Below are 24177 nucleotides of genomic sequence, written 5' to 3'. Positions count from 1 at the left end.
GCCCCTGCTGAGGGGGTCCAGTGGGGCTGGGGACCCCCCCCTCCGCAGTTCCCTCCCTCTGAGGCCTGACTCATGCCAGGGGGGCCCCAAACCCCACCAGTGGCAGACGCAGCCCCCCCCCAGATGCTCATAGGGTGGGGGGACACACAAGGAGAAACAGCCCCAAAAGCTGGAAGGGGAGGGGGGGGGATGATGCAGCCAAACTTGGGGGCTTGAGCTGACGGCCCCCCTCCCCCCCATCCCCGCCAAGGGGTTGTGGAGGTATCAGCATCCTCCAAAGCTGCTGAAAGGCTTGGGGGGGGGGGGGGGGGGGGCAAGGGGGGGGGGGGGAAGGGCAGGAGCCCCCCGCTCCGGCATGGGAAAGGGCTCCGGGCTGGCAGATTTATTTTCCTGCTGAGGTTTCTTCGAGCCAGTTTCACCGGTGGGGCTGGAGGGGGGAGAAAGGGGGGGGGGGGGGGGGCGATGGGGGGGGTGGGTGGGGGAGTGAAATCCAAGAAAGTGATAATTATACAGAAATATTTGTTACGTATCCCCTAACCTGGAAAATATTCCGCTCCGGCAGCTCCCCCGGCGGGGCGAGATGAGGGTCAGGCAGAGGGGAGCTGGGGGGGGGAGGGGCTGGCTCTACCCCTGCCCAAAGCCCTGGGGACCCCCCCAGCCTCTGCCCCCCACTTTTTCCCCCCTACGATGGGTCCTGCCCCGTGAGCCCCCCCCGCAAAGGACCCCAAATGAGCCCCGTGACCCACGCACCCGCTATCAGGCCAGGCTGTGGTTTTGGGGGGTACCGGTTGAATCTGGGGGTCCTGGTCCTGGTGGGGGCTGGGGACCCCTGTTGGGTGGCTTTGGGGTGGCTGGGTGCTGGGGGGGGGGGGGGGGGGGGCACACACCCCCTCGGTGCGAAGGGGGACGGTGATGGTGGCAGGGTCCTGGGGGGAGGTTGGTGCCTGGGTGGGGAAACTGAGGCAGGCGGAGGGGGGGGGGGGGGAGGGGCACGCTGGACCCCTCGGGAGCAGGACACGCTGCCTGTCGCCCCCCCCCCCCGTGCCTCAGTTTCCCCAGTGGGGAAGCAACACCGAGGGCTTTGCGAAAAAGGGGAGCAGCCTGGGGGTCCCCCCCAACACGCGGCCGCCCCCAGGCTCTGCGGCCCCCCCCCAGGCTGGAGGACGGGTTTGGAGGGGAGGTGGGGGGCAGGACCCCCTGCCGCCCCCCTCCCTCAGCCAACCGGGGCGGGGGGGTCCCGGGGTTCTCACTCACCCAGCGCCTTCAGCAGCTCCTCGAAATTTTCCGAGCTCTTCATCTTCCAGTTCCCGGAGAAGTTGGGCATCGCGGCCTGCGGCGGGGGGGGGTGGGTCACCGGGAAGGGGTGGGGGAGGGGGGGCACCGGCTGGGGCGGGGGGGGGGCGGGGGGGGGGAAGAACCCGAGGGGAAGCGACCGGCACCGAGCGCCCCCGCCGCTCTCCCGGCACGGCCCGGCCCGCCCGCGCCGCCGTTTTATTGCGGGGCTGGTCCCACCCCCCACCCCCACCACCCCCATCCCCACCCCCCCACACCCCCCCCCGCCCCCGCCCCCGGCCCCCGGCCCCGGCCCCGCGGCGGCTCCGCGCTCACCTGCCCCGGGGGCGCCGGCGGGACCCCCCCAGCTGGGGGGTGCGGGCTGGAACCCCCCCGGCTGCCCGCAGCCCCCCTCGAGCTGCCCGCACCCCCCCCAGCTGCCTGCACCCCGAAGCTGCCCGCAACCCCCCCGAGCTGCCCGCAACCCCCCCGAGCTCTCTGCACCCCCCGATGCTGCTCACAGCCCCCCCCTGAGCTTCCCACACTGCCGCCCGAGCTGCCCGCACCCCCCCAAATCCCCCCTGCATCCCCCAGACCTGCCTGCACCCCACAAGTCCCCCTGCACCCCCCAGACGTCCCCTCGCACCCCCAGCGCAGCCGGGTGCTGGCTGGGCACCCATGGGCGCACACACACCTGGAGGTCATGCCAGCAGCACGCGTGTGCACACACACCCACACGCCTGCACACACATGCAGGTATCCGCACACGCGTGTGCAGGTGCTTGTGCACGTGTCTTCATTCCTGTGGAGCTACATATGTGTACGGGTGCAGTTTGGCGGGCCGTGTGTTTCTGACACAGGTTTGTGCACACGCGTGTGCACGCGTGCAGGGGCAGGGAGCGGGGGGGCGGCTGTGTCACCCCCCGGGGACCTCGCCCGCGCTGTGGGGGGTTTGCTTTGGCTGCGGGCCCGGGGGAAAGCAAGAGAAACCGCGCACGTAGGTTTAAACCCCGATAAAGGGGCGCGGGCGAAGCGGGAGGAATTATTTTCGGGGGTTTCTCTCCTCTGCGAGAGGCCGGAGGAACGTGCCGCGTCGGGCAGGTTGTGCCATGGTGCTGGGCATCGTGCCACGGTGGCAGGTATCGCACCACAGTGGTGGGTATGGTGCTACGGTGCCGGGTATTGCACCACGGTGCTGGGCATCGTGCCATGGTGCTGAGTATCATGCCATGGTGCTGGGATTCGTGCCATGGTGCCAGGTATCGTGCCACGGTGCCGGGTATCGCACCATGGTGCTGGGTATCGCGCCACAGTGCCGGGTATGGTGCCATGGTGCTGGGTATCACACCACGGTGGTGGGTATCACACCATGGTGCCGGGTATTGTGCCACGGTGCCGGGCATCATGCCATGGTGCCACGGTGCTGGGTATCACACCACAGTGCCGGGTATCACACCACGGTACCGGGTATGGGTGCTATGGTGCTGGGCATCATGCCATGGTGCCGGGTATCACCCCATGGTGCTGGGTATAGTGCCACAGTGCTGGGTATCACACCACGGTGGTGGGTATCGCACCACGGTGCCAGGTATCGCACCATGGTGCCGGGTATGGTGCCACAGTGGTGGGCAGCATCACACCATGGTGCCAGGCATTGCACCACGGTGCCAGGTATCACACCATGGTGCCGGGTTATGGTACCACGGCGCTGGGCATCGCGCCACGGTGCTGGGTATCATGCCACGGTGCCGGGTATCACGCCACGGTGCTGGGTTATGGTACCACGGTGCCGGGCATCGTGCCCCGGCCGAAATGCAGCGGCCGAGCAAGAAATGGCGTTTTCTGGTTCATCAGCAGCTCTGAAATGGAAGAAGAGAGATTTCTGCTCTGGTTCAGGAGGGGGGGGGGAAACCCCCCCCCCGTCCCCACCCCCCCCCCCCCGCCCCCAAAAACGTGCGGGCGATGCTGGCGGGCCAAGTCCTGGCTTGCAGCGAGTCCCTAATCCCCCGAAGAACAGGATCTGGAACAAAGAGCTGACAGAACCTTACCTACAGCCGCGCAGATGCTCGACGCGATGCCGGGGGGGGGGACGGGGACGGGACGGGACGGGGACGACGATGGGGAGGGCTGAAAACCCCGGCTAGGGGGTGGGGGGGCTTGGGGAAGGGGTGTAGGTGAAGGGGTCACCCCAACCTCTTCACCCCGGGGGTGCAGGAGTCGGCGTCCCCCCAGCGTGGAGTAGCGGGAAGAGGGGATGCTGCACGTGCTCCGAGTTTGGGGGAAAAGGAAAAAAAACCTCATTTCTAGGAGGAGCGGGGGGGATCTGCCTGACACCCCCCCGAGGGCACTCCCCACTCCCAAGGACCCCTCATCCCAGTCCCCAGGGCACCCCCCCCATTCCCGGCGACCCCTCATCCCAGTCCCCAAGACACCCCCCCATTCCCGGGGACCCCCCATCCCAATCACCAGGGCACCCCCCCATTCCTGGCGACCCCTCATCCCAGTCCCCAGGACACCCCGCCATTCCCGGGGACCCCCAGTCCCAGTCCCCAGGGCACCCCGCCATTCCCGGGGACCCCCCATCCCGGTCCCCAGGGCACCACCTCATTCCTGAGGACCCCTCATCCCGGTCCCCAGGGCACCCCGCCATTCCCGGGGACCCCTCATCCCGGTCCCCAGGGCACCCCGCCATTCCCGAGGACCCCCCATCCCAGTCCCCAGGGCACCCCCCATTCCCGGGGACCCCTCATCCCAGTCCCCCAGGACACCCCCCCATTCCCGGGGACCCCCAGTCCCAGTCCCCAGGGGCACCCCGCCATTCCCGAGGACCCCCCATCCCAGTGCCCAGGGCACCCCCGCCATTCCCGGGGACCCCCCCCATCCCAGTCCCTAGGGCACCCCCCCATTCCCGGGGACCCCTCATCCCGGTCCCCAGGGCACCCCGCCATTCCCGAGGACCTCCCATCCCAGTCCCCAGGGCACCCCCCATTCCCGGGGACCCCTCATCCCAGTCCCCAGGACACCCCCCCATTCCCGGGGACCCCCCAGTCCCAGTCCCCAGGGCACCCCCCATTCCCGGGGACCCCCCCATCCCAGTCCCTAGGGCACCCCTCATTCCTGGGGACCCCCCATCCCAGTGCACTGGGGCTGTGCCGGCCACCGCACCAGCCCCACATCTGGAAGGGATTTTGCCGGGAAGGGCGGATGGATAAAGCCTTCGCACCCCACCCCTCCTCTCCCTCCTTCCCACCCTGGGAATGCCCTGGGGTGGGCAAGCAAATAACCGGCCCCAAATAACCCTCCCCGGGTACCGGGGACCCCCCGGCCGCAGGCAGACGAGGAGCAGCATCCCGGGAGGTGTCACCCCCCCACCCCCCCTTTTCCCGGCGGGACAGGCTGCCAAAATCCTGGCAAACCGCAGAAATCCTGAGGCCAGAGCCCGCAGTGGGCTCCCCCCCCCCCCCAGCTCAGCCCCCCCCAAATGCTGTCCATGGCCCCCCAGAGCCTGTCGGGGGGGACATGGCTCCTTGGGGACACTGCCCCCCCCCCCCCCCGTGTCCCCATCCCACACCGGATGCAGGGAAGGGGTGACGTGGCCCCACACCCCACAAACGGCTCATCCCCCCCCCCCCCCCCACAACCTCTCCCTGCATTGGGAAAGCGGACGGGGGTCTCCAACGCAAGGTGGGCTGGGGGGGTGACACCGCCCACCCCCCCCCATGCAGGTCGCCTGTCGCCCCAGCCCCACATCCCTGTAAATCCATCCCAGCTGGTGGGGTGCAGCCCCGCCCCCCCCCCCCCCCCCCAGCCGCTGCAGAAATGAATGACCATGGGGCTGCCCCGCTGGGGGACCCCGGCTTGGGGGGGGGGGGGGGGGGAGCCCCCCACGCCCCACGGCCACCCCAGCGGGATCCTGCCCCAACCCTGGACCCCGGCTCGTGGCTGAAGGGATCCCAAGGGTGGGATCTGAGCGAAGACCCCCGACCCCGCGCCGCCGGCTGCATCCAGCATCTGCCGCCAAGCTGGGGCCAGGCCGCCTGCTTCTCATTTCCAAAGACGTAAAAAACTTTAATGACCGGCCATTTATAACGAGCTCATAACCCCCCCCCCCCTCCCCCCCCCCAGTCACTTCCAAACCCAGCCCAGACACAAAGGCTCCCGGCTTCTCCTCCGCCCTCTCGCCTTCCTTTAGATTTTGGGGCTCTAACAGCTTCCCCACCCCCCTCCCAGGATGTAGCTAGGACCTGGCACACATGTGTGCACACGTATGTGCACACATGTGTGCACACACGCAAGCCCTGGGAGAGGGGAAGCGCTGCAGCACCCCCTAAAAACCACCCCGCCTGGGGGGTGCTCAGGCAGCTCCACCCCAGCACGCTACCCCCAGTTTTATGTTCAAATCCCACCCCCCCCCCCAAAAAAAAAAAAGGGGGGTGGCCACCCCACTGTGGGGGCTGTGAGCTGGTTGTGCCCCCCCCAAAACCCCCCCTCGGTCCCCGCAGCCGGGAGCCAAGCGCAGCCACGTAAACAGGCTGAAAGGCTGGAAAATGTGACGCATGCCGGGGGCTCAGGACCAGGACCGTCACCTTCCTCCCCCCCCCTCCCCGCCCTGCAGGGCCGCATCCAGCCCAGCGCAGGCGGGAGGGATCCCCCAAGGTGCCTGCTGGCTCAGCACCAACAGCCACACAGCAGCCTCCGACATTTTGGCCACCGCAGCCTCTCGGTGACACCAGTGGCGGGGACCCCCCCAGCTCTCCAGCACCCTGCAGCTTAACCAGAAAATGGGGTGCAGCTGGGGGGGGTCCCCAGCAGCCCCGGGCAGGGGGAAGGGGCACGAAGAGGAGGCGGAGGGTCACCGGGAGGCAGATGTTGGCAGGGTGATGGGTGACAGCTGGCAGCGCCGCACCAGGGGCCCACCTGGAGCCTGCAAATGCGGTGCTCAGCACCAGGCACCAGCACCTCTCCTCTCCCGGCCCATTCCAGAAGCCAGTTTGCCCATTCCGGAGGCCAGCTTGCCAAGCTGGGGGGCAACCAAAAGCACGTGGCGGGGCATCCCACTCTGCCCGGCGTAGGTGGCACCGCGCCCCGCAGAGCCAGGGCTGAGCGCCATCCCCCAGGGCCCGGAGGTCCCCTCCATCCCCCACTCCTCCGGTGAAAGGAAGGGCTCGTTAATCATTTCTTTTTAATTGGGTTTTTATCCATCAACCTTTCAGTTCAAAGCAGCCCCCCCGGGGCAGACTGAGAACTCTGGACACGTTCAAGAGTTCAGGCAACAGCCGCGCATCCGTGTTCGGAGGCACCTGTGACAGCCCCGGCGTCCCCCGCGGGGGGACACACAGGGTGGCACGGCTGCAGGTGAACGAGGTGACACCAGTGACACCGGTGACACCGGTCCCCCGTGCCCGGGCTTGCCCCAGCCTCCGCATTCACAGTACCACTTACGCAACGAGGAAGGTGGCACCCAAATCATCGAGGGAGAGAGGCTCTGAAATGGGAGCAGGGACTTGGAGAGAGGCTCTGAAATGGGAGCAGGGACTTTCCGGCAGGATCCGCTTCCCACCTCCCGCGCGCTGCCCGCTCCCACGCCCCAGCCCCGGAGCCTTCGGCAGTTCCTGCCCTTGTCAGAGGTAGTTTTGCAAGATGGGAAGAAACCGGGAGGGAAGGAGCCTGCTCCGGGCACGGATCCCCCCCCCTGCCTCCGGTAACTGAGCGCATGTGGCTGGCAAAGCCCCGACGCCGCACCCAGACCCACAGCCCCGCGGCGTTATCGGCACCTCCGGCAGCACCGAGCTGTTCTGGCGGGGGGGCGGGCAGCACCCAAAGCCCCCCCTGGCAAGGCACAGGCTGGCCCCAGCTCTCCCCCATGTCCCTGGGGGAGGACGGAGCACAACAGCAGTGGCGTGACAAGGCACACCGGGGCACAGGGACGGTCCCGCCTGGCTCCCACCGTCCCCGCTACCTCGCCCGGAGGGATGGAGTGGCCCCTCGGCGCGCTCCCGGTTCCTCCCTGCGGGCTCTGGGCCCCCCCTGGGGCGCAGGATGGGGGTGCGGGGCTGTCAGTCCTGCTCGGGGTTCAGCATCAGGTGTTGCTCCCACTCTGCCTCCACCACCTTGTAGAGCTCCATGGTGGCCCGGGCGTCCTCCACCGAGCAGTGGCCGGTTTTCCCGACCTGTTGGGGACAGAGGCGCAGTCCATGTCACCCCTCCAATACCGGCTGAGTGGGGAAAAAGCCCCCCCAACATGCTGGAGGGGTCCGTCCCTCCCCCTGCGGGCTGGCTTCCAGGGAAGGGGAAACTGAGGCACGGGGCTGCCCTGCCCTCCAGGACTGGCAGCAGTGGCTGAACTTGGGGCGCCCTGGCCTCAGGATTGCATGTGACACCCCAATCTTTCCCGGAGGATGGACCTCCCTGCTCCTGCCCCCCACAACGTAGCACAGGGGGATCCCCACGCTGCTCCCTGGCTCCTGGGGGAGCACGGGGAGCTGCCGGCTGAGTCCGCCAAGAGGGGGGGGAGGGGACACCAAGATGGGGGAAGGAGGATTCAGCCGAGTTACCTGGATATCCTTGTGGAGCAGCTGCTTGGTGAGGCGCTTCAGGGAGATGGAGACGTTCTCAGGGAAGCCGCCCTTACGGTCAGCAGGGGGATCCGGGACGTGTCCCGGGTGAGCGCCTTCGGGTGGAAGTACTTGAGCGCCTTGAAGTCGTTGGAGACGGCGTGGCCGACCACGATCTTCCCAGCGAGGATGCGCAAGATCTAAGGAGAGAGGGATGAAATTGGGGTGAGGGGGGGGGAAGACACCCAGCGGGCTGTTCCATGTGGGGCAGGAGGTTTCTGCCCCACGGGGGATGTGGTGCTGCCCCACTGCCGGTGGGGAGGAGGAGACTGGTGTGAAGAAGTGGGGAAGACGCCACGGGCACTCCTCACCCACCCAGATGAGCCCCTGTAGCATGACAAACCCCCCTGAGACAAACTCCCCCACCCTGTGGCCCCCCACCCCAGACCACAGCCCCCCCAGGGACACACGGGGGGCACACCTCTCGCTGGGCCTTGCTGAAGGGGACGGCGTTGGCCATGTGGTGCCGGCGGATGCCGCTCCAGCGGGTGCGATAATCCACGATGGGGGCGACGGGACGGATGTACTGGTCGTACATGACGTCGCCGTTGTAGCCAACGATGCTACAGCGCGCCAGGTCGCTGGTGCGCCCGCCAGGCCCTGTGCCCACCATCTCACAGTCTATGGCCACCAGTTTGGGGGGCTGCGGGGGGAAGGCAGGGGGGCTTCGCTTGCTCTTCGCCGTCCCACGGGGCTTCGCCTTGATTTTCAAGGGAAGCCCTGTCCTGTTGGAGCTGGCGGAGCTATTCTGCGTGGCCGCACTGGGCCGGGTGACAGATGTGGCACCGTTGGCTTTGCGGCACGGCTTGGGCTGGGGGTTCCGTTTCTCCTGGTGTCCCCCGGCTGCCCCCAGCCCCTTCCCCCTCCGACCTGGCTTCTTCAGGGAGCCTCTCCCTGCTGGCGGCTGGACCACCGGCAGCTGCTTCTGCTTCAGCACACCCCGCTGCTCCAGCACCCGCCGCCGCCGCAGGAACTGCCGGTGCTTGGGGTTACCGGGCTCCTTCCTGCCGGGGGCGCTCACAGGGGGTAAAGTCCACGTTGAGGAGCAAATCCGTCATCGTGGGAGCGGGGGGTGACGGGAGGGCGACCCCCCGCCCCGGGGCTCCCAGCCGGCCAGGCCAGTCCTGCCTGCAGCGGGGAGAGGTGGCTCAGCACCGGGGGCCTGGCACCAGGCCCTCCCCAGCACCGGGGGTGCCGGCACTGGGACCTCCCCTCAGCACCGGGGGTCCTGGCACCGCCCCCCCCCCCTCCCTCAGTACCGGGGAACCTGGCACTGGGCCCCCTCCCTCAGCACCCGGGGCCCTGGCACCGGGACCCACCCCGTACCGGGTGCTCCCTGCTCAGCACTAGGGGCCCCTCCCGCAGCACCCGGGGCCTTGGCACCGGGGCCCCTCCGGAACCGGGGGAACCCCCCCTCCCCCTCAGCACCGGGGGTCCTGGTACCGGGGACCGCCCGGCACTGGGAGATGCCCCTCACCTCAGCACCGGGGTCGCCCTAAGCAACAAGCGCCCCCTTCCTCAGCCCTGGCCCTGACGCCGATCACCCACCTCCCCCCGCCCCCCCTCCCCCCCTCCGAGCCCCGGAAGCGGAAGTTGCCCCGCGGGGGAGCGGCGCGTGGCCGGCGCGGTGCGGCCGCGCACGGCAGTGACGTAAAACGGCTGCGGCCGGCGCTGTAGTGACGCAATAGGGCTGCGCCGCCGCCCGCACGCTCGCGCCCCCCCCCCCGGGAGTGCGCATGCGCAGCGCCGCGGCGGGAACGGGGGGTGAGTGGCGCGTGGGGCCGCTCTGGCCCGCCGGCGGGCGCCTCTATGGCCTGGCGGCCTGACGTCACGGGTGACGTCATGGCCCGGCCCTGCGTCATAGCTGGTCGGCGCTGGGCAGCGAGGGGCAGGCGGGGTGCGTTGCTGGAGGTGCCGGGTGGCGTCACGGCCCGGGGGAGGCGCCGCGCTGGGTGACGTCACGGCGTGGTACCGTCGTGGCGTGATGACGTCACGGTGGCGGGAAGGCAAATTACAGCCCCGCGCGATGCCGTGGCCTGGTGACGTCATGGCCATGGGAGGGGGGCGGAGCTGTGCTTCTGGGTGATGACGTGACCCAGTGATGTCGTGGGTGATGTCATAGCCGGGTGACGTCATGGCCGTGGGAGGGGCAAACCCGTTCTGGCGTGATGTCACAGCCTGCTGATGTCAGAGACGGTAAGGCCTGCTGCCGTGACACAGGTCACAGCTGGAGGGGGGTGGCTTCATGGGGTGACACCAGAGCCCCAGGGGGACACACTTTAGTGTGACATCAGAGCCCCAGGGTGACATCAGAGCTCCAGGGGACACACTCTGGTGTGACACCAGAGCCCCAGGGTGACACCAGAGCCCCAGGGGACACACCCCAGGGTGACATCAGAGCCCAAGGGGGACACCAGAGCTCCAGGGGACACACCCCAGGGTGACACAGTCTGGTGTGACATCAGGGGCCCCAGGGTGACATCAGAGCCCCAGGGGGACACTCCCCATGCTGACAGCACAGCACCACAGGCCACACCCTGCGATGACATCAGAGTCCCAGAGGTCACGCCCTGTGGTGACATCACGGCCCCAGCACTGAGGACACGATGGCCGCCCCCTCCCCCAGCCTGCAGCGGGAGCAGCAGCATGCGGCCGACATCATCCGCCTCCTGACGCTCTACCGGCCGCTGCTCGACGCTTACGTCATCGTGAGTGTCCCCACGCGCCCCCCCCTTCCCCCCTCGCCGTGTCCCCCCCACTGACCCCCCCCTCCCCCACAGGACTTCTTTGTCGAGGGGCTGTGGGCGCAGCTCCCCCCGCCCTGGCAGGCCGCCCTGGCCACCGCAGCCCCCCAGCAGCTAGCTGGGCTCCTGGGGGGCCGGGGGGGGCCGGGGGCTACCTGGCCCCTCTCCCTGCTAGCCTTCGCCGCCGCCGCCCGCGCCCTCGCCTTCCCCCGCGGCCAGTCGGGGGGGGGCTCCCCGCGCCCCCCTGCCAGAGCGCCCGCCTGCACCCCCTGCTCCGCCGCCACGTCAAGCCCAAGAAGCAGCACGAGATCCGGCGCCTGGGGAAGGTGGGTGGCCGTCGTGTGTGTCCCCCCCCATGCGACCTCCCCCCCGCAGACCCCCCAACAGCCCCCCTCTCCCCACAGCTCCTGCAGCGGCTGAGCCAGGCCACCAGCTGCGACCGTGTGTGGTGGATGTCGGAGCGGGGCAGGTAGGAGCAGGGCGTGACGGGGGGTGTGGGGGGGCCATGGGGGAATGTGTCGTCCCCTCCAAGCTGAGCGCCTGTGTCCCTGTCCCCCCGTCCCCTCCCCCTCCGCCAGGGCCACCTCTCCCGGTTCCTGGCCTTCGGCCTCGGCTTATCCGTCACCGCGGTGGAGGGTGACGGCCGCCTGGCCGGGATGGCGGAGCGCTTTGACCGTGAGCTGCTGCGGGAGCTGGGGAAAAGGGGGGTGCTGGGAAACGAGGGGCCCCCCCAGTGCTGCCAAACCCCCACCCGCCGCCCCCCCACCTCCCCTCATCCCCCAGGGTCCACGCCACGTGGCCGGCCGCCTGGACCCAGGGGCTCCCTGGGGGGAATTCCTGCTACCCCCCAACCCCCCAGGGCCTGGCCCGCCGCCAGGAACCCCCTGGGGGGGCCAGGGGGTGCCGAGGGGGGGGCAACGGGTGCTGGTGACGGGGCTGCACGCCTGTGGGGACCTCAGCCCGGCCCTGCTTCGCCACTTCGCCTGCAGCCCCGCCGTGGCCGCCATCGCTTCGGTAGCCTGTTGCTACATGAAGCTGTCCACCCCGCCGCAGCCCCCGGTTGCCCCCCTGGCTACCCGCTGAGCTCTTGGGTAGCCACATTACCGGGCCACGAGCTCTCCTACCGGGCGCGGGGAAGCCGCCTGCCATGCGCTGGAGGAGTACGCGGGGCGGTTGCGCCGGCAGAGCCGCTCCCTACGCGCCCACTGCTACCGCGCCATCCTCGAGACCCTCATCCGAGCGGCCCACCCCGGCATGAAGCACCCAGGGGTGCAGACGGTGAAGAAGGCGCATGCCCTCAGCTTCCCCCAGTGAGTTTGGGGAGGGGGGCACCCCCTTTTTTGTCCTCCACCCCGCTTGTTTGCCCCCCTGCGTGACGTTTACCCCGCAGGTACGCTCGCCTGGGGCTGCCCCGCGTGGGGGTTGGATCCGGCCACCATCCCGCTGGAGACGGAGGCGGGTGGAGGCCATGCTGGAGCAGCAGCACAAGGTGGTGGCTTTCTTCAGCCTCACCCTGCTGCTGGCTCCGCTGGTGGAGACCCTCATCCTCCTCGATCGCCTGCTCTACCTGCGGGAGCAAGGTGGGTGCCCCCGTGGGGGGGTGGGGGTGGGGGGCGGCGGTGTTGCCAGGACCCACCCACCCGCTCCCCGCAGGTTTCCAGTGCGCCCTCGTGCCCCTCTTCAACCCCCGGTTCTCCCCGCGTAACCTGGTGCTGGTGGCCGCGCGGATCCCCCTGGGCACGGTGCTGGCGGGCCTAGATGAGGACAGCAGTGACGACGAGGACACGGGGGGGGCAGAGCCCCCCAGCCCCTGATGCCGGGCGCGAACCACAATAAAACTGAGATTTATAACAAAACCAGCAGGAGCTAGCTGGGGGCTGCGCAGAAAGCACCACGCGTCGCAAACAGGGAAAATAAAGGGGGGGTCTTTATTGCAGACCCTGACCCCAGGGGGGTTCTGGCATCCCCCCGCGTCCCCCCCCCAGTTAATACCAGTAGGATTTCTTGGCCCTGCGTGTCTCCACAATCCCCATGGCGTCCATGATCTCCTCCTCAAAGGTCTTCAACGATGGCACGTACGTCTTTTTCAGCGCATCATCCTCTGACGTGTCCTTCGGGCCGTCTGTGGGCAGCCAAAGGGACAGCGCTGAGCCCCTCAGCGGGACCCCCACCCCCCACCTCCAGGGGCTGGCAGCACCCCCCCTGCCCCGGCCCCACTCACCGATCCACTGCTCGGGGACGATGCCGTCCCAGCGCTGCCCGCCAGGGGCAAGGGGGATGATCCGACCGCTGCGCAGGGAGACGCGAACCCGCTCGCCCTCCTCTGTGTAGCGCCATTCCACCTCAGTCGGCTTCCTGCCGGCAGAGAGCGTTTGGGGGGGGGACAGGACTTTGGGGAGGGGGGGCGCACAGGGGGGGTCCCCTTATCCCCCCCGTGGCTGTTACCGGTCCTCGGGGTCCACCAGCGAGATCTGGTTGAGCAGCAGCGGTGCCTCGCTGGCGATGTAGGTCCCGGGATATTGGCGGTTGGGTTGATGTAGCGGTAGTGCTGTGAGGGGATAGGGGAGGTTACCGACAGCCCATGTCCCCCAGACCCTGTACGGCAGCCCCCCCCCACCGGCTCCCGCCTCACCGTGTTCAGCCCTTCCACCACAACCCAGTTGCGGGCTCGCACAACCTGCGTGACCATTGCCTGCTTCCCCGCATCCTTCCCAGTCAGGACCTGGACCTGTGCAGAAGGAGGGGGGAGGGGGGAGGGGGTCAGTGGTCAGGGGGGGCCCCCCCAGCCCAGTCACCATCCTGGGAGGGGGGTGGGGTGTCTGGGGATGGGGGGGAAACTCACTGTGTCACCCCCGAAACACTTTCCAGTCTTCCCTGGCGATGGGTTCCACAAAGATCTTGCGGCGGCACAGCCCCGGGGGGTTGCGGCGCCGGGCAGCGGCGGTGTCTGGGCGCCACGTGCCGTGCCGGTAACCACGGGGCAGCCGCAGCTGCTGCACGTGCAGCAGAGCCGAGAGGCGCATGGCACCGCAGGGGCTGGGGGGGTGGGGGTCAGTGTAGGCCCTGTGCCCCCCAGGAACCCCCTCGTGCTCCCCAGCGTGATGCGCCTTGGGTAAGGGGGGGAGCCAGGCTTTCTGCAGAGTTCCCACCCCCACCCCAGAGGGGACCCAGGCCTCTGCAGAGACCCCCACCCCCTCAGAGAGACCCAGGCCTCTCACAGACCCCCCTCAGAGGGGACCCAGGCCTCCCGAGACCCCCGCCAGCCCCTCAGAGGGGACCCTGGCATCCCCTGGAGATCCCCCAGCCCCTCAGATGGACCCCGACCTCCCTAGACCCCTCCAAAGGGACCCCAGCCTCACCAGAGACCCCCCACCCATCAGAGAGACCCAGGCCTCCCCCAGACCCCCCCAAAGGGGGACCCAGGCCTCCCCAGAGACCCCCTGGCCCCTCAGAGGGACCCAGGCCTCCTGCAGCCCCCCCCAAACTCCCTAGAGGGACCCAGGCCTCCCCAGAGCCCCACCAGCTCCTCAGAGGGGTGCCCGGTCTTCTCCAGACCCCCTTCCCAAAGGGACCCAGACCCTCCCCACCCCTCAGAGGGACCCAGGCCTCCCCAGACCCTCCCCACCCCTCAGAGGGACCCAGGGCTCCCCAGACCACCCCCACCCCTCAGAGGGACCCAGGCCTCCCCAGACCCCCCCACCCCTCAGAGGGACCCAGGCCATCCCCAGACCCACCCCCACCCCTCAGAGGGACCCAGGCCTCCCCAGACCCACCCCCACCCCTCAGAGGGACCCAGGCCTCCCCAGACCCTCCCCACCTCTCAAAGGGACCCAGGCCTCCCCAGACCCTCCCCACCCCTCAGAGGGACCCAGGGCTCCCCCAGACCCACCCCCCACCCCTCAGAGGGACCCAGGCCTCCCCAGACCCCCCCACCCCTCAGAGGGACCCAGGCCTCCCCAGACCCACCCCCACCCCTCAGAGGGACCCAGGCCTCCCCAGACCCTCCCCACCTCTCAAAGGGACCCAGGCCTCCCCAGACCCCCCCACCCCTCAGAGGGACCCAGGCCTCCCCAGACCCACCCCCACCCCTCAGAGGGACCCAGGCCTCCCCAGACCCACCCCCACCCCTCAGAGGGACCCAGGCCTCCCCAGACCCACCCCCACCCCTCAGAGGGACCCAGGCCTCCCCAGACCCCCCCACCCCCCAGAGGGACCCAGGCCTCCCCAGAGCCCCCCCACCTCTCAGAGGGACCCAGGCCTCCCCAGACCCCCCCCACCCCTCAGAGGGACCCAGGCCTCCCCCAGACCCACCCCCACCCCTCAGAGGGACCCAGGCCTCCCCAGACCCCCCCACCCCCCAGAGGGACCCAGGCCTCCCCAAGACCCCCCCACCCCTCAGAGGGACCCAGGCCTCCCCAGACCCACCCCCACCCCTCAGAGGGACCCAGGCCTCCCCAGACCCACCCCCACCCCTCAGAGGGACCCAGGCCTCCCCAGACCCCCCCACCCCTCAGAGGGACCCAGGCCTCCCCAGACCCACCCCCACCCCTCAGAGGGACCCAGGCCTCCCCAGACCCACCCCCACCCCTCAGAGGGACCCAGGCCTCCCCAGACCCCCCCACCCCCCCAGAGGGACCCAGGCCTCCCCAGACCCACCCCCACCCCTCAGAGGGACCCAGGCCTCCCCAGACCCCCCCCACCCCTCAGAGGGACCCAGGCCTCCCCAGACCCACCCCCACCCCTCAGAGAGGACCCCGGCCTCCCCCCCACCCCCTCAGAGGGACCCCAGCCCCCCCGCTCACCCCCGTGTCCCCGGCCTCTCCCGCGCCTCGCGCCGGCCGGGGGTGGGGGTGGGGTGGGTGTGGCGCGGTGCACGCCGGGACGCGTAGTCCCGCCAGGCGGGGGTGCAGTGCACGCCGGGAGCAGTAGTCCTCAGCCCGCCCCTTCAGCGCGGGTGCATCCTGGGAGTGGCGGCGGGCGGGGCGCGGGGCACGCCGGGAGTTGTAGTCGCAGTTTCCTCCCCCCTTCAGTGCACCCGGTGGGGCCTGAGGCGGCCCCGGGGCGGGGGACGCCGGGGAGGAGGGGGGGGGGTGGCCGGGCTGTGGGGCGACCCCGGGCCCCTCCCAGCCCCCCTATTGCCTCCTCCCTGCCTGCGGCCCAGCACCCAGAGCCGTGGGGTGGGGCGGCGGGGGTGGCCCCGAGGCCTGGCCCCTTCCCCGGGGCCTGCCCAGGCCCCGCGGTGGCAGCGGGCGCCCCGCCCGGGAAGCTGGGAGCTGTAGTCCCGTGGCGGGGCTGGCACCCGGCCAGGGCTCCATTTTCTACTAAAGGGAGCTTGTTGTTCGTCCCCGGGGCCAAGCCTGGGGGCGAAGGCGCTGCCATCCCGGGGTCGGGACGTCCCCGCTGCTCCCCGAGCCCGTCCTGCCGCAGGGCCGCGATTGAGGTACGGCTCCGTAAGGAGCCAGGGCACAGCGAAGCAGCAGCCCCTCACCCTTGCTTTCATGCAGAATTGTTTTCTATTTTATTAAACACCTTCCCTCTAAAAACCTTCCCCCTGCCTCTTTCTTTCCCTCTGTCAACCACTTCTCAGGAACAGCCTGCAGCTCCCTGCCCGCTCCCCTCCCTTCTGGTCCCCCTACTGCACCCAGAAAAACAAACCGAAGCTGCTGCCGGGGGTGGGGAGGATTCCGAAGCCCCTCTCCCACAGCAGCCTTGGCGCTGCAGGGTTAGGGCAGCCCAAAACCACTAGCATGGGGGAAAGGAGCTGACCCTGGGGCACAGAGATGCCAGAGGAAGCACTTTAAAAAGGCATGAATCGCTTTTATTTCAATTCAACTGATCAGCCCCCTAGAAATCACTAATACAAAGCATGCGCCCCGCGACGGCGGGGCCGGGGAGATGCAGGTCGGTTCAGGGGTTCACGTTACCCGGGGTTTCTCTTTCATTTTTCCTCTTTTTTTTTTCAAAAATTTTTTTCCTTTTTTTTTTTTTTTTTAAATTTCATTTTCGGTTTGTTTTTCTTGTCCAGAGCTGTGGACGTGACGAGCCGACGGGGAGGCAGCACCCAGGGAGCCCAGCGGGGAAGGGGCAGGTGGGAAGATCAGCTCGCCGGGGAGGCCGCTACAGGCTGCGGAGGAGCCAAGAAGAGACCCGGGTGCTCGGTCACGGACCCCGTGGCACTGGGACCCCCCTCTCCCTGCCGCTGGGGATGTTCCCCCCGTGCCCAGGGTGGGCAGGGAGGAGCCCAGCTTTTGGGGATGGGGGTCACCGCACCACCCTCACCTCTCCTTGTGGTCTCTGACCTCCTCCGTGCCCCGCCTTCTCCTTGCCCTCCTGCTTGGTTTCGTTGGCGTCCGGCACGCCGGCAGCATCACTGTTCTTCTCACCTTCGGCTGGGTTGGGTTTCAGCTCTTCCTTGGGGGCCTCTTCGTTGTCTACCTTCTTCTCCCCTTCCTGCCCCTCTGCCTCCTTGGTGCGTTTGGGGAGTCCTGTGCAGGGGGGAAGCTCAGCTCAGCCCAGCCCCAGACCCCCCCCCCCCATTCACTCACATCCCCATCCCCGCCGTCCCCCTACCTCCAAAGCATCTTCCGCTTTCCTCTTGATCCCTCTCCTTGGACTGCTCGTCAATCACCAGCTTCCCCTCCTCATCGCTGCTGCCCTCCGCATTGCCCTTCTTCTCCCCGTCGCCCTCCGGCTCCCGCTCCGGCTCGGCGTCCTCAGGGCAGCTCTTCTTCTGGGTGGGCTGGAGGGGACACAGGGGACTCACAGAGGGGAACCCAGGAAGGGGAAACGGGGGGGAAGGAGGCAGCTGGAGGGGGATGCGAGGTGCTGGGACCCCCCAACTGGCTCGAGACCCACCTGGTAGCCAGAGGCTTTGACGGTGGGGTTGTTCTCGATCTCCCACAAACCTTCGCTGAACCCTTTCCGTTTGTTGGGTTTCCCGAACTTCTCCTTGCATTCTTCATAGGGGAAGAGGTCTTTGGGCCCCAGGAATGCCCTGCTCGGGGGATGGGGGGGGGGGGGGGAGGGGGAGGGGGGAAGCAGTGAGGGATGGCGGCTGGTGGTGGTGGGGGGGGTCTCATCTCTCCCCAAAACCCCCAGGGCCGTTGGCAGCGCTGCCACATGGAGGGGTCGATCCATCAGTGCCCCCCTCGGCCCTGTCTCCCGCACGCTCCGGGGCCCCACTCACGTTTCGTGGGTCCCAAAGAAGAAGACTTGGTATTTATTGGAGGAGGATTTTACTGCAGCTTCCGGCATCTCGTCAATCTGTGCGACACAAAGGACGGGGTGAGAATCGGGGAGGGCAGAGGCCCGGCTCCCCCTGACACTGGGATGTCACCCCACCGGCTGGGGACACTGGTGTCCCACACGCTGCGTCCAACCGACTGATACAAGCCCAGCAAGGGAAGAAAACGTTATTCCTTGACAATTCACCCACCGGCCAGTAACACCACGGTTAATAACACAACCGGCTGTGCCCACCAGTGCTGGGTCAGGTGCTGGGTCAGCGGGGGCTCCCCTTTTCCCTACCCCATGGGGACGGCTGAGGAGCGGCTGCCGTAAGCTCTTGTCTAGACTGGCTCAGACATATTTAGCTCAGCAAATTCACGCGAGAGGCGTGCCGGTGGCGCCGGTGAAGCCAGATGCATTGCCTCCAGCCCTGGGTCGGGGCGTAGGGATGGGTCAGGGGGAAGAAGGGGACAAAGCCGGGAGGTGTTGGGGTGCCTGGCGACACCATCCTGCTGCTGGGACTCTCCCCGCAGCTGAAACGGGGTCGCTGGCCACAGGGGAGGGCACGGTGAGGGTCCGCAAGCAGCCGGTGCCAACCCCACTGGCAGGTGCTGCTTCACCGAGTGTGAATATTCCCGAGGCGCCAAGCAGGAATAGAGCGAAAGCGACTCCGGCTGCTTTTTATAGCATCTAAAAATAACGTCCCCCCTCCCCGCTCCAGCCAGCGTGAGGAGCGCAGCCATAAATTCCCCGAGAAAGCCTCAGAGGGAGCTGGAAGGAGCCGAGGGAGGATGCGGGGTGGGGGTCTCGGGGTGGGCACCAGCACGTCACCGGGCAGGAAGATGCCAGTGCCAGCGGCCAGGTTGCTGGGTCCCGTTCCCAGCGCGCTGCTGACTCACGGCACGACCTTTGCTAAGTCACTGCCACCCCCTGGCTCGCCCAGCCTCAGTTTCCCCAGTCGGCCAGGCCAGCGCCAAGCCGGGGTGCCGGTGGCACAGCTGCCACTGGGGTTTTCCCCCCCCCCCCCCCATTCCTCCCAGCACGGTTACCAACATTGCGATGCTCAAGGGCTGACCTGCCAAGGGTTTCTCCCGGTTTGATTCCTAGATCTGGGAATACCGTGCAGCTTCATTCCCCAACACCCAGGAACTAACACGTGCCACCGTGCTGCGTGGCAATGCCGACACAGGGCAGCCAGGTGGGATGGGATGCCAGCACGCAGGCTCCGGGATGCGGTGGGCAGTTGGTGTGATGTCCCACACGTGGTCCCCCCTCCCAGAAAGCTGAATCGGGGTTGGGATGAGCCTCCGTGCCATCCCCACCACCCGAATGTGGTTGGGGACACCTGGGCTGTCCCCCTGCATCCATCTTTCCGGATCCAGGGTGTGTCTCGGGATTGGTGATGTGCCTCCACCCAGCACCTCAGGGCTCCCGGCACCCCCAAATGCAAGGAGACACGTCAGGAGCAGGGATGAGGCCAGCGGGGACAGTCCCCAGTGGTGCAAAGGTTGGTCTCACCCTGGTACCAGCCACCACCACACCCCAGCGAGACCCCCGTCCACCCGCAGCCCCCAGCGCTCGCCGCCGCCCGAGGTACCACCATGGTGGCAGCTGGGAGCAGCGGCTCCATCCCCGCACGGCACCGACGGGGGCGGAGGAGAAAATATGAGTCAGAGGGGTGGCCAGATGGGGTGCTCCTCTGCAGGCCACGGTTCTGCAGGTCACCCCCAGCATGATGCAGTCCCCAGAGCCCCCCAGGCGAGAACATGGCCCCCCCTGAGCCCCTCACGGTGCCAGGACCCCCATGGAGACCCCCCGGCTGTGCCATTCCCCCAACTGGTTTCAAAACCTCCTTTCCCCAGGAAAGGCGGCACACGTGGGCGTCGAGGACAGTGGGGACAGGGTCCCATGGTCCCCGGCCCCATGTCAAGAACCGTCCTTGGCCAAGGTCGTGGCACAGGCAGCGGTGGGCCCAGCACCGGGTGAACCTCATCACTCCCCCACAGCCGACCCATGTGGCAGCCGGGATCTGCCGCCCAGCCTGGCCCTGCCAGCGCCAGCCCCTTATCTGCCCCTTTTCCACCCCAGCCCCAGAGAAAACAACCTGGCATCTCTATCTGCAGGGGCAGGCAGGGAGATATGGGGGGGGGGACCCAGGCAAGTTACCCCGGTGGGGACGGCGATAGTGCGAACCCCCCCAAAAACCCAGAGGGGGGCTCATGCTGCCCAAAGCACGTGGTCCCCAGGAGCGAGCATGGCCACGAGGGGCTTTGCTGTTGCCAGAGCTGGTTGGAAACTATTTGCACCCCACCAGAGACACACAACCCCCCCCCCCCATAAGGCTGACAGCCCACCCAGCTGCCAAACTGCCCGGCGATGGTCATGGGGGTTAAAGGGCTGCAGTGCCCAGTTAACGTACACGTGTGCCTGTCGCCATTCCCATTCCCGCCAGCTCCTGCAAAACGCCACCAGTGTCACCAGCCTGTCCTTGCCCAGGGACCTGTGGACCATGGGGCTGGGGGGGTGTGTGTGTCTGAAAACAAGTGGCTGGGTCAGACCCCCCGGGAGGGAAAGCTCTAGAGCGTGGTAGGGGAGGGACAGGCACGTACCCCAGTGTGGACTCTGCCCCCAACCTCTGCACTTGACCTTTGCAACTGGTCCACGGAACACGAGCAGAGCAAGGCTGGGAGCAGCCTGCCCTGCGTCAGCCCTGGTGGGACCCCCCGCAGCACCGGGGTGCTGGGAGAAACCCACCCCCTGCCTCAGTTTCCCCACAGCTGGATGAGGACTGGCAACTGGGAGGCGGCTGTCACGAAGGGAGAATTAATGGAATTCATTCATGTGGGTCACAGCTGATAAAGCATCTGGGGGGGGGGGAGGCACACGCAGCTGGGCTGGGGGTCTACAGCACAGGCTGTGTACCCCTCTAGGGCTTGCACCAGTCACCCCATCCCAGTGTCCAGGCTGGGTGCCGAGCTCTCACTGGGACTCAGTGGCACGATGCCAGGTTAGAGCCCTGTGCTGGTGGGCTTCTCCCAGCACCCGGCAGCCCCAGCCCACCCCCCCGGCACCAAACTACCCGGTTTCTTCTCCGAACAGAGGCAAAGCGTTCAGCGAGGAGCCCCCCTGCCCCCCCATCTCCGCTCTGCCCCCGCTGAATGCCCGGAGATGGGAACAGGTGGTGCTCAGGGAGGGGGACACCAGCCGTGCCGGGACCCCCGGCGTGGTGCTGGCCTGGCGCAGCGGTCCCTGCCGCGCTCCCACGCCATCCTGGCAGGCTGTAAGTAAGTCGGGGGGCTGTAAGGAAGAAGGGCTGGGGACCCCACACCACTGGCGAGCCATAGTGTGGGGGCCAGGTGGCAGGGACCCCACAGAGACGGGGCGAGGGGAAGGAGATGGCTTCATATTGTGGCCGACTCAGGTCCCTGCTTTCGTGCCTCAGTTTCCCCTCTAGCCGGTGCTGCCCCTCTTGGGGAAGAGGTTACCCCTCGGGGGGAGCTGAGCTGCTGGCCCTGGGGATGGTGCCAGGTGCCATCTCCTGGGGAGGGATGACCACAAGCGCCGTCCCCAGAGAAAGGGCCGGAGGAACAACCCCCCCCCACCTCCCCGCGGTGCCTCCGGCTCTCCCGCCTCCATTTCTTCCCTCGCCGTTTCTTTCTGCTCCAGCCACACCCTGGTCGGAAACAAAAATCCCAGCGAACAACCACCCGCGGCCGGGGAACGTTTCATCACAGCACCTGATTAGTCACGGGCAAACCCTGCCTGCTTCACCCCAGCCCGCCGTGGGATTAGTCACCGGCGGGAGGGCAAGGGGGGGGGGGGTTGTGCTCAGCACCCCAAAACCCCCTTTCATTCAACCCAGCACCCGCCCAGGCTCGGGAAAGGCTGCCGGCGCTGCTTTCGGAGGGAGGAAAACCTCTTCCCCCAGTGGCCCCCAAATGCTCCTGCCATCATGGTGGTGGGGGAAAGCGGCTGCTGGGGATGGAGGTCGGGGTGAAACTGGAGCGGGCCTTGCCCCCCAGGGCGCACGTAGGCGCTAATTCGGTCCCCGGGAGCTCAGCCTGGCACCCAGCCGCCTGAGCCCCGACCCGGGGTCACCCCGACACCACGGGGCACCCATCAAGCGAGGGGGGGCTTCTGGCGAAGCGGGGTGAACCCCGCTGGGATGCGATGGATGAAGGAGGAGGCAGCGGGTCGGCGTTGGGGGTCGGGGGAGCATCGCTGGGGGGTCGGGGGAGCATCGCTCCCCCCTTGCCAAGGGAAGCAGTGGTGGAAGCAGGCGCAGGACTCCCAGGGATCCCTCTGGCTCCTCCTCGCAAAGCCGCTTTCAAATGCGCGTTGGGAGGCCAGTGCCAAATCCGAACGGCTCCCCACCCCCTCCCCGGCCTCCCCGCCAGAACCCTACAAACCAAACAAAAGTTATTCAAACCCGAGGAGGGGAAGGAGGAGGGGATATGGGGGGGGGGGGTGTGTGTGTGATGGTGGTGGGAGATCCTCGGCCTTTAAAGCCCGCTGTGCCATTCCTCCTCGTCTCGGTTTAATTTGGGGGTTGCAGGCGGCCCAGCTCCCTTTTGCAGCAAAGCCGGCTGGGGGTGGGGGTGGTGGAGAAGGGGGGGGTGGTGGGGTGGGGGGGACACTCCAAGGAAATTTTAAACTGCATCACCCACTGCTTAAAAATAACCAACGGCGGATTCTGTAGCCAGAGCTTCACCACAGCCACCCGGCCTGCCAGGGCAGGATCAGGCCCCCACGGCTCTCAGCCAGCGTGGCCGAGGTGCTTTTATCCCAAGGGGGTGCTGAGCCCCCTGCCAGATGCTCAGGAACACACCCCCCCCCCCCCCTGCCCCACCATCCACATGGCACCCAGGACCACTGGTGTGGGCAAGGCGGGCAGAGGCGGCGGGTCCGGAATACCCCGCGTGCAGCACGTTGCTCCCACCCCCTCACCCCCGCCATGTGTCCCCCCCCCCCCCGCATGCCCCCGCCCCCCCCCCCCCCCCCCCCCTCGTTCTAAGTCCTCAGTAATTATATTGATTTTTCTCAAAGCCAAACTCCCGGCGAGTGCTGGCACCTATTTAGCACCCAGGGCCCCGGTGACCCCTAAGGCCACGCAGACCTGGGGGACACACTTGGGGACCTGCCAGCGAAGCCAGGATCGGGGGGGAGCGGGGTTGGGGGGGGGGGGGGGCGGGGAGGCTTTAGCCCCCCCCAGGTCTCCCCCAAATCATGGGTGAAGCGGAGCAGCTCATCCAGGGAGTGGGAGCGATGGACCCCCCCACCCCGACACCTCGTGCGGGTCTCACTGCTGGCACTCTGATGGAGCGGGAGCCTGGGGGGGTGGGATGGGGGGGGGTAGGGGCCATGGTGTGGCCCACGTGGGAACAGAACCCCCCCCCCCCCCCAGCTCCACCAGGCGATACCGGGGGGGGGGGGGGGGGGGGGGGGGGGGTCACCCTGGGGAGGAGGCGCCAGCCTCGTGCTCCGGTGCAGGATGCGGCCCAGGTCACGGCTTCATCCCCATGTACGGGGCTGGGGGGGGGGGGGGGGGGGCGGCTCGTCCTGCCCTGTGGGTCCTGCGGCGGGGGACCGAAAGGAGCAGGAGCAACACGGGGACGGGGGGGGGGGGGGAGGCGGGAGGCTGCCCACTCCCACGCGGTGGCCAAAGCCACGCGCTCCCCCACCCGTGACCCCCCCCACCTGTCTCCTCCCTCCCCCACCCCCCCCCCCTTACTCCAATCCCTGGAGGGAACCGAATAAATAGCACAAAAGGGGCCCGGGGGACGCCGTTTGCAATGTATTACACCCCCCCCCCCCAAAAAAAAACCCCACAACAAAACAACCAGAAATCGCTTCTCCGACACACACACACACCCTCCGGTAACGAATAACCCCCAACTTTCCGCCCCGGGGAAGGGGGCCCGGGCCCGGCCTTACATAAGGTACCGGTAAAGTTGGCTCCAGCCGAGCACCGGCAGCCCCCGACCCCGGTGAGCCACCCCCCAAAAGCTGCAGCTTGGCCCCGGTGAGCCCCCCCCCACCCCCCCCAGCGCTGCAGCCTGGCCCCGGGACACCGGCTGCGGCGTGCGGCCGCCCGCGTTATGCAACGGGGAGCACCGGGGGGGGGTCCCATCGCCTTCCTCCCCCCCCCCCTCCAGGTCCTTCCCCCCGTTCCTTACCCGGGCAGGCCAGTGGGGGTAACCCTTCATCTTGGCAAAGACCAGGTCCCCGCATTTGTATTCCTTCTGCCGGTTGGACCGGGACATCTTTGCTGGCGGCTCCTCCCGGGAACGGGGGGGGGGGGGGGGGGGGGGGGCGGGCAG

At 68.1% G+C, this 24177-nt stretch overlaps 4 protein-coding genes across 4 annotated transcripts; 1 reads left to right on the top strand and 3 right to left on the bottom strand.

Annotated features, from left to right (window-relative positions):
- Nucleotides 1-6784: 6784 nt before the first annotated feature.
- On the bottom strand, nt 6785-9132 carry ISG20L2 (interferon stimulated exonuclease gene 20 like 2). Its single transcript, XM_055791780.1, is given in 5 exon segments — nt 6785-7442; nt 7827-7906; nt 7909-8026; nt 8308-8914; nt 8916-9132. Coding segments are annotated over 5 exon segments (948 nt in total). The 5' UTR covers nt 8945-9132; the 3' UTR covers nt 6785-7328.
- Nucleotides 9133-10371: 1239 nt separating this feature from the next.
- Nucleotides 10372-12486, top strand: METTL25B (methyltransferase like 25B). The gene is given in 13 exon segments (XM_055791764.1): nt 10372-10594; nt 10667-10852; nt 10855-10956; nt 11035-11073; nt 11076-11099; nt 11209-11345; nt 11347-11696; nt 11699-11763; nt 11765-11940; nt 12021-12048; nt 12050-12088; nt 12090-12210; nt 12284-12486. Coding segments are annotated over 13 exon segments (1530 nt in total). The 5' UTR covers nt 10372-10492; the 3' UTR covers nt 12445-12486.
- Nucleotides 12487-12539: 53 nt separating this feature from the next.
- MRPL24 (mitochondrial ribosomal protein L24) lies at nt 12540-15574 on the bottom strand. The gene is given in 8 exon segments (XM_055791788.1): nt 12540-12752; nt 12852-12985; nt 13076-13154; nt 13157-13178; nt 13263-13358; nt 13473-13487; nt 13489-13666; nt 15433-15574. Coding segments are annotated over 7 exon segments (648 nt in total). The 5' UTR covers nt 13654-13666; nt 15433-15574; the 3' UTR covers nt 12540-12615.
- Nucleotides 15575-16905: 1331 nt separating this feature from the next.
- HDGF (heparin binding growth factor) lies at nt 16906-24177 on the bottom strand. Its single transcript, XM_055792408.1, is given in 7 exon segments — nt 16906-16941; nt 16943-17131; nt 17201-17234; nt 17236-17369; nt 17486-17624; nt 17817-17893; nt 24034-24177. Coding segments are annotated over 7 exon segments (696 nt in total). The 5' UTR covers nt 24121-24177.

This window comes from Falco peregrinus, chromosome 19 (genome assembly GCF_023634155.1).
Source record: "Falco peregrinus isolate bFalPer1 chromosome 19, bFalPer1.pri, whole genome shotgun sequence".
NCBI lineage: Eukaryota > Metazoa > Chordata > Aves > Falconiformes > Falconidae > Falco > Falco peregrinus.
This window is presented reverse-complemented; position numbering and strand designations above follow the sequence as displayed.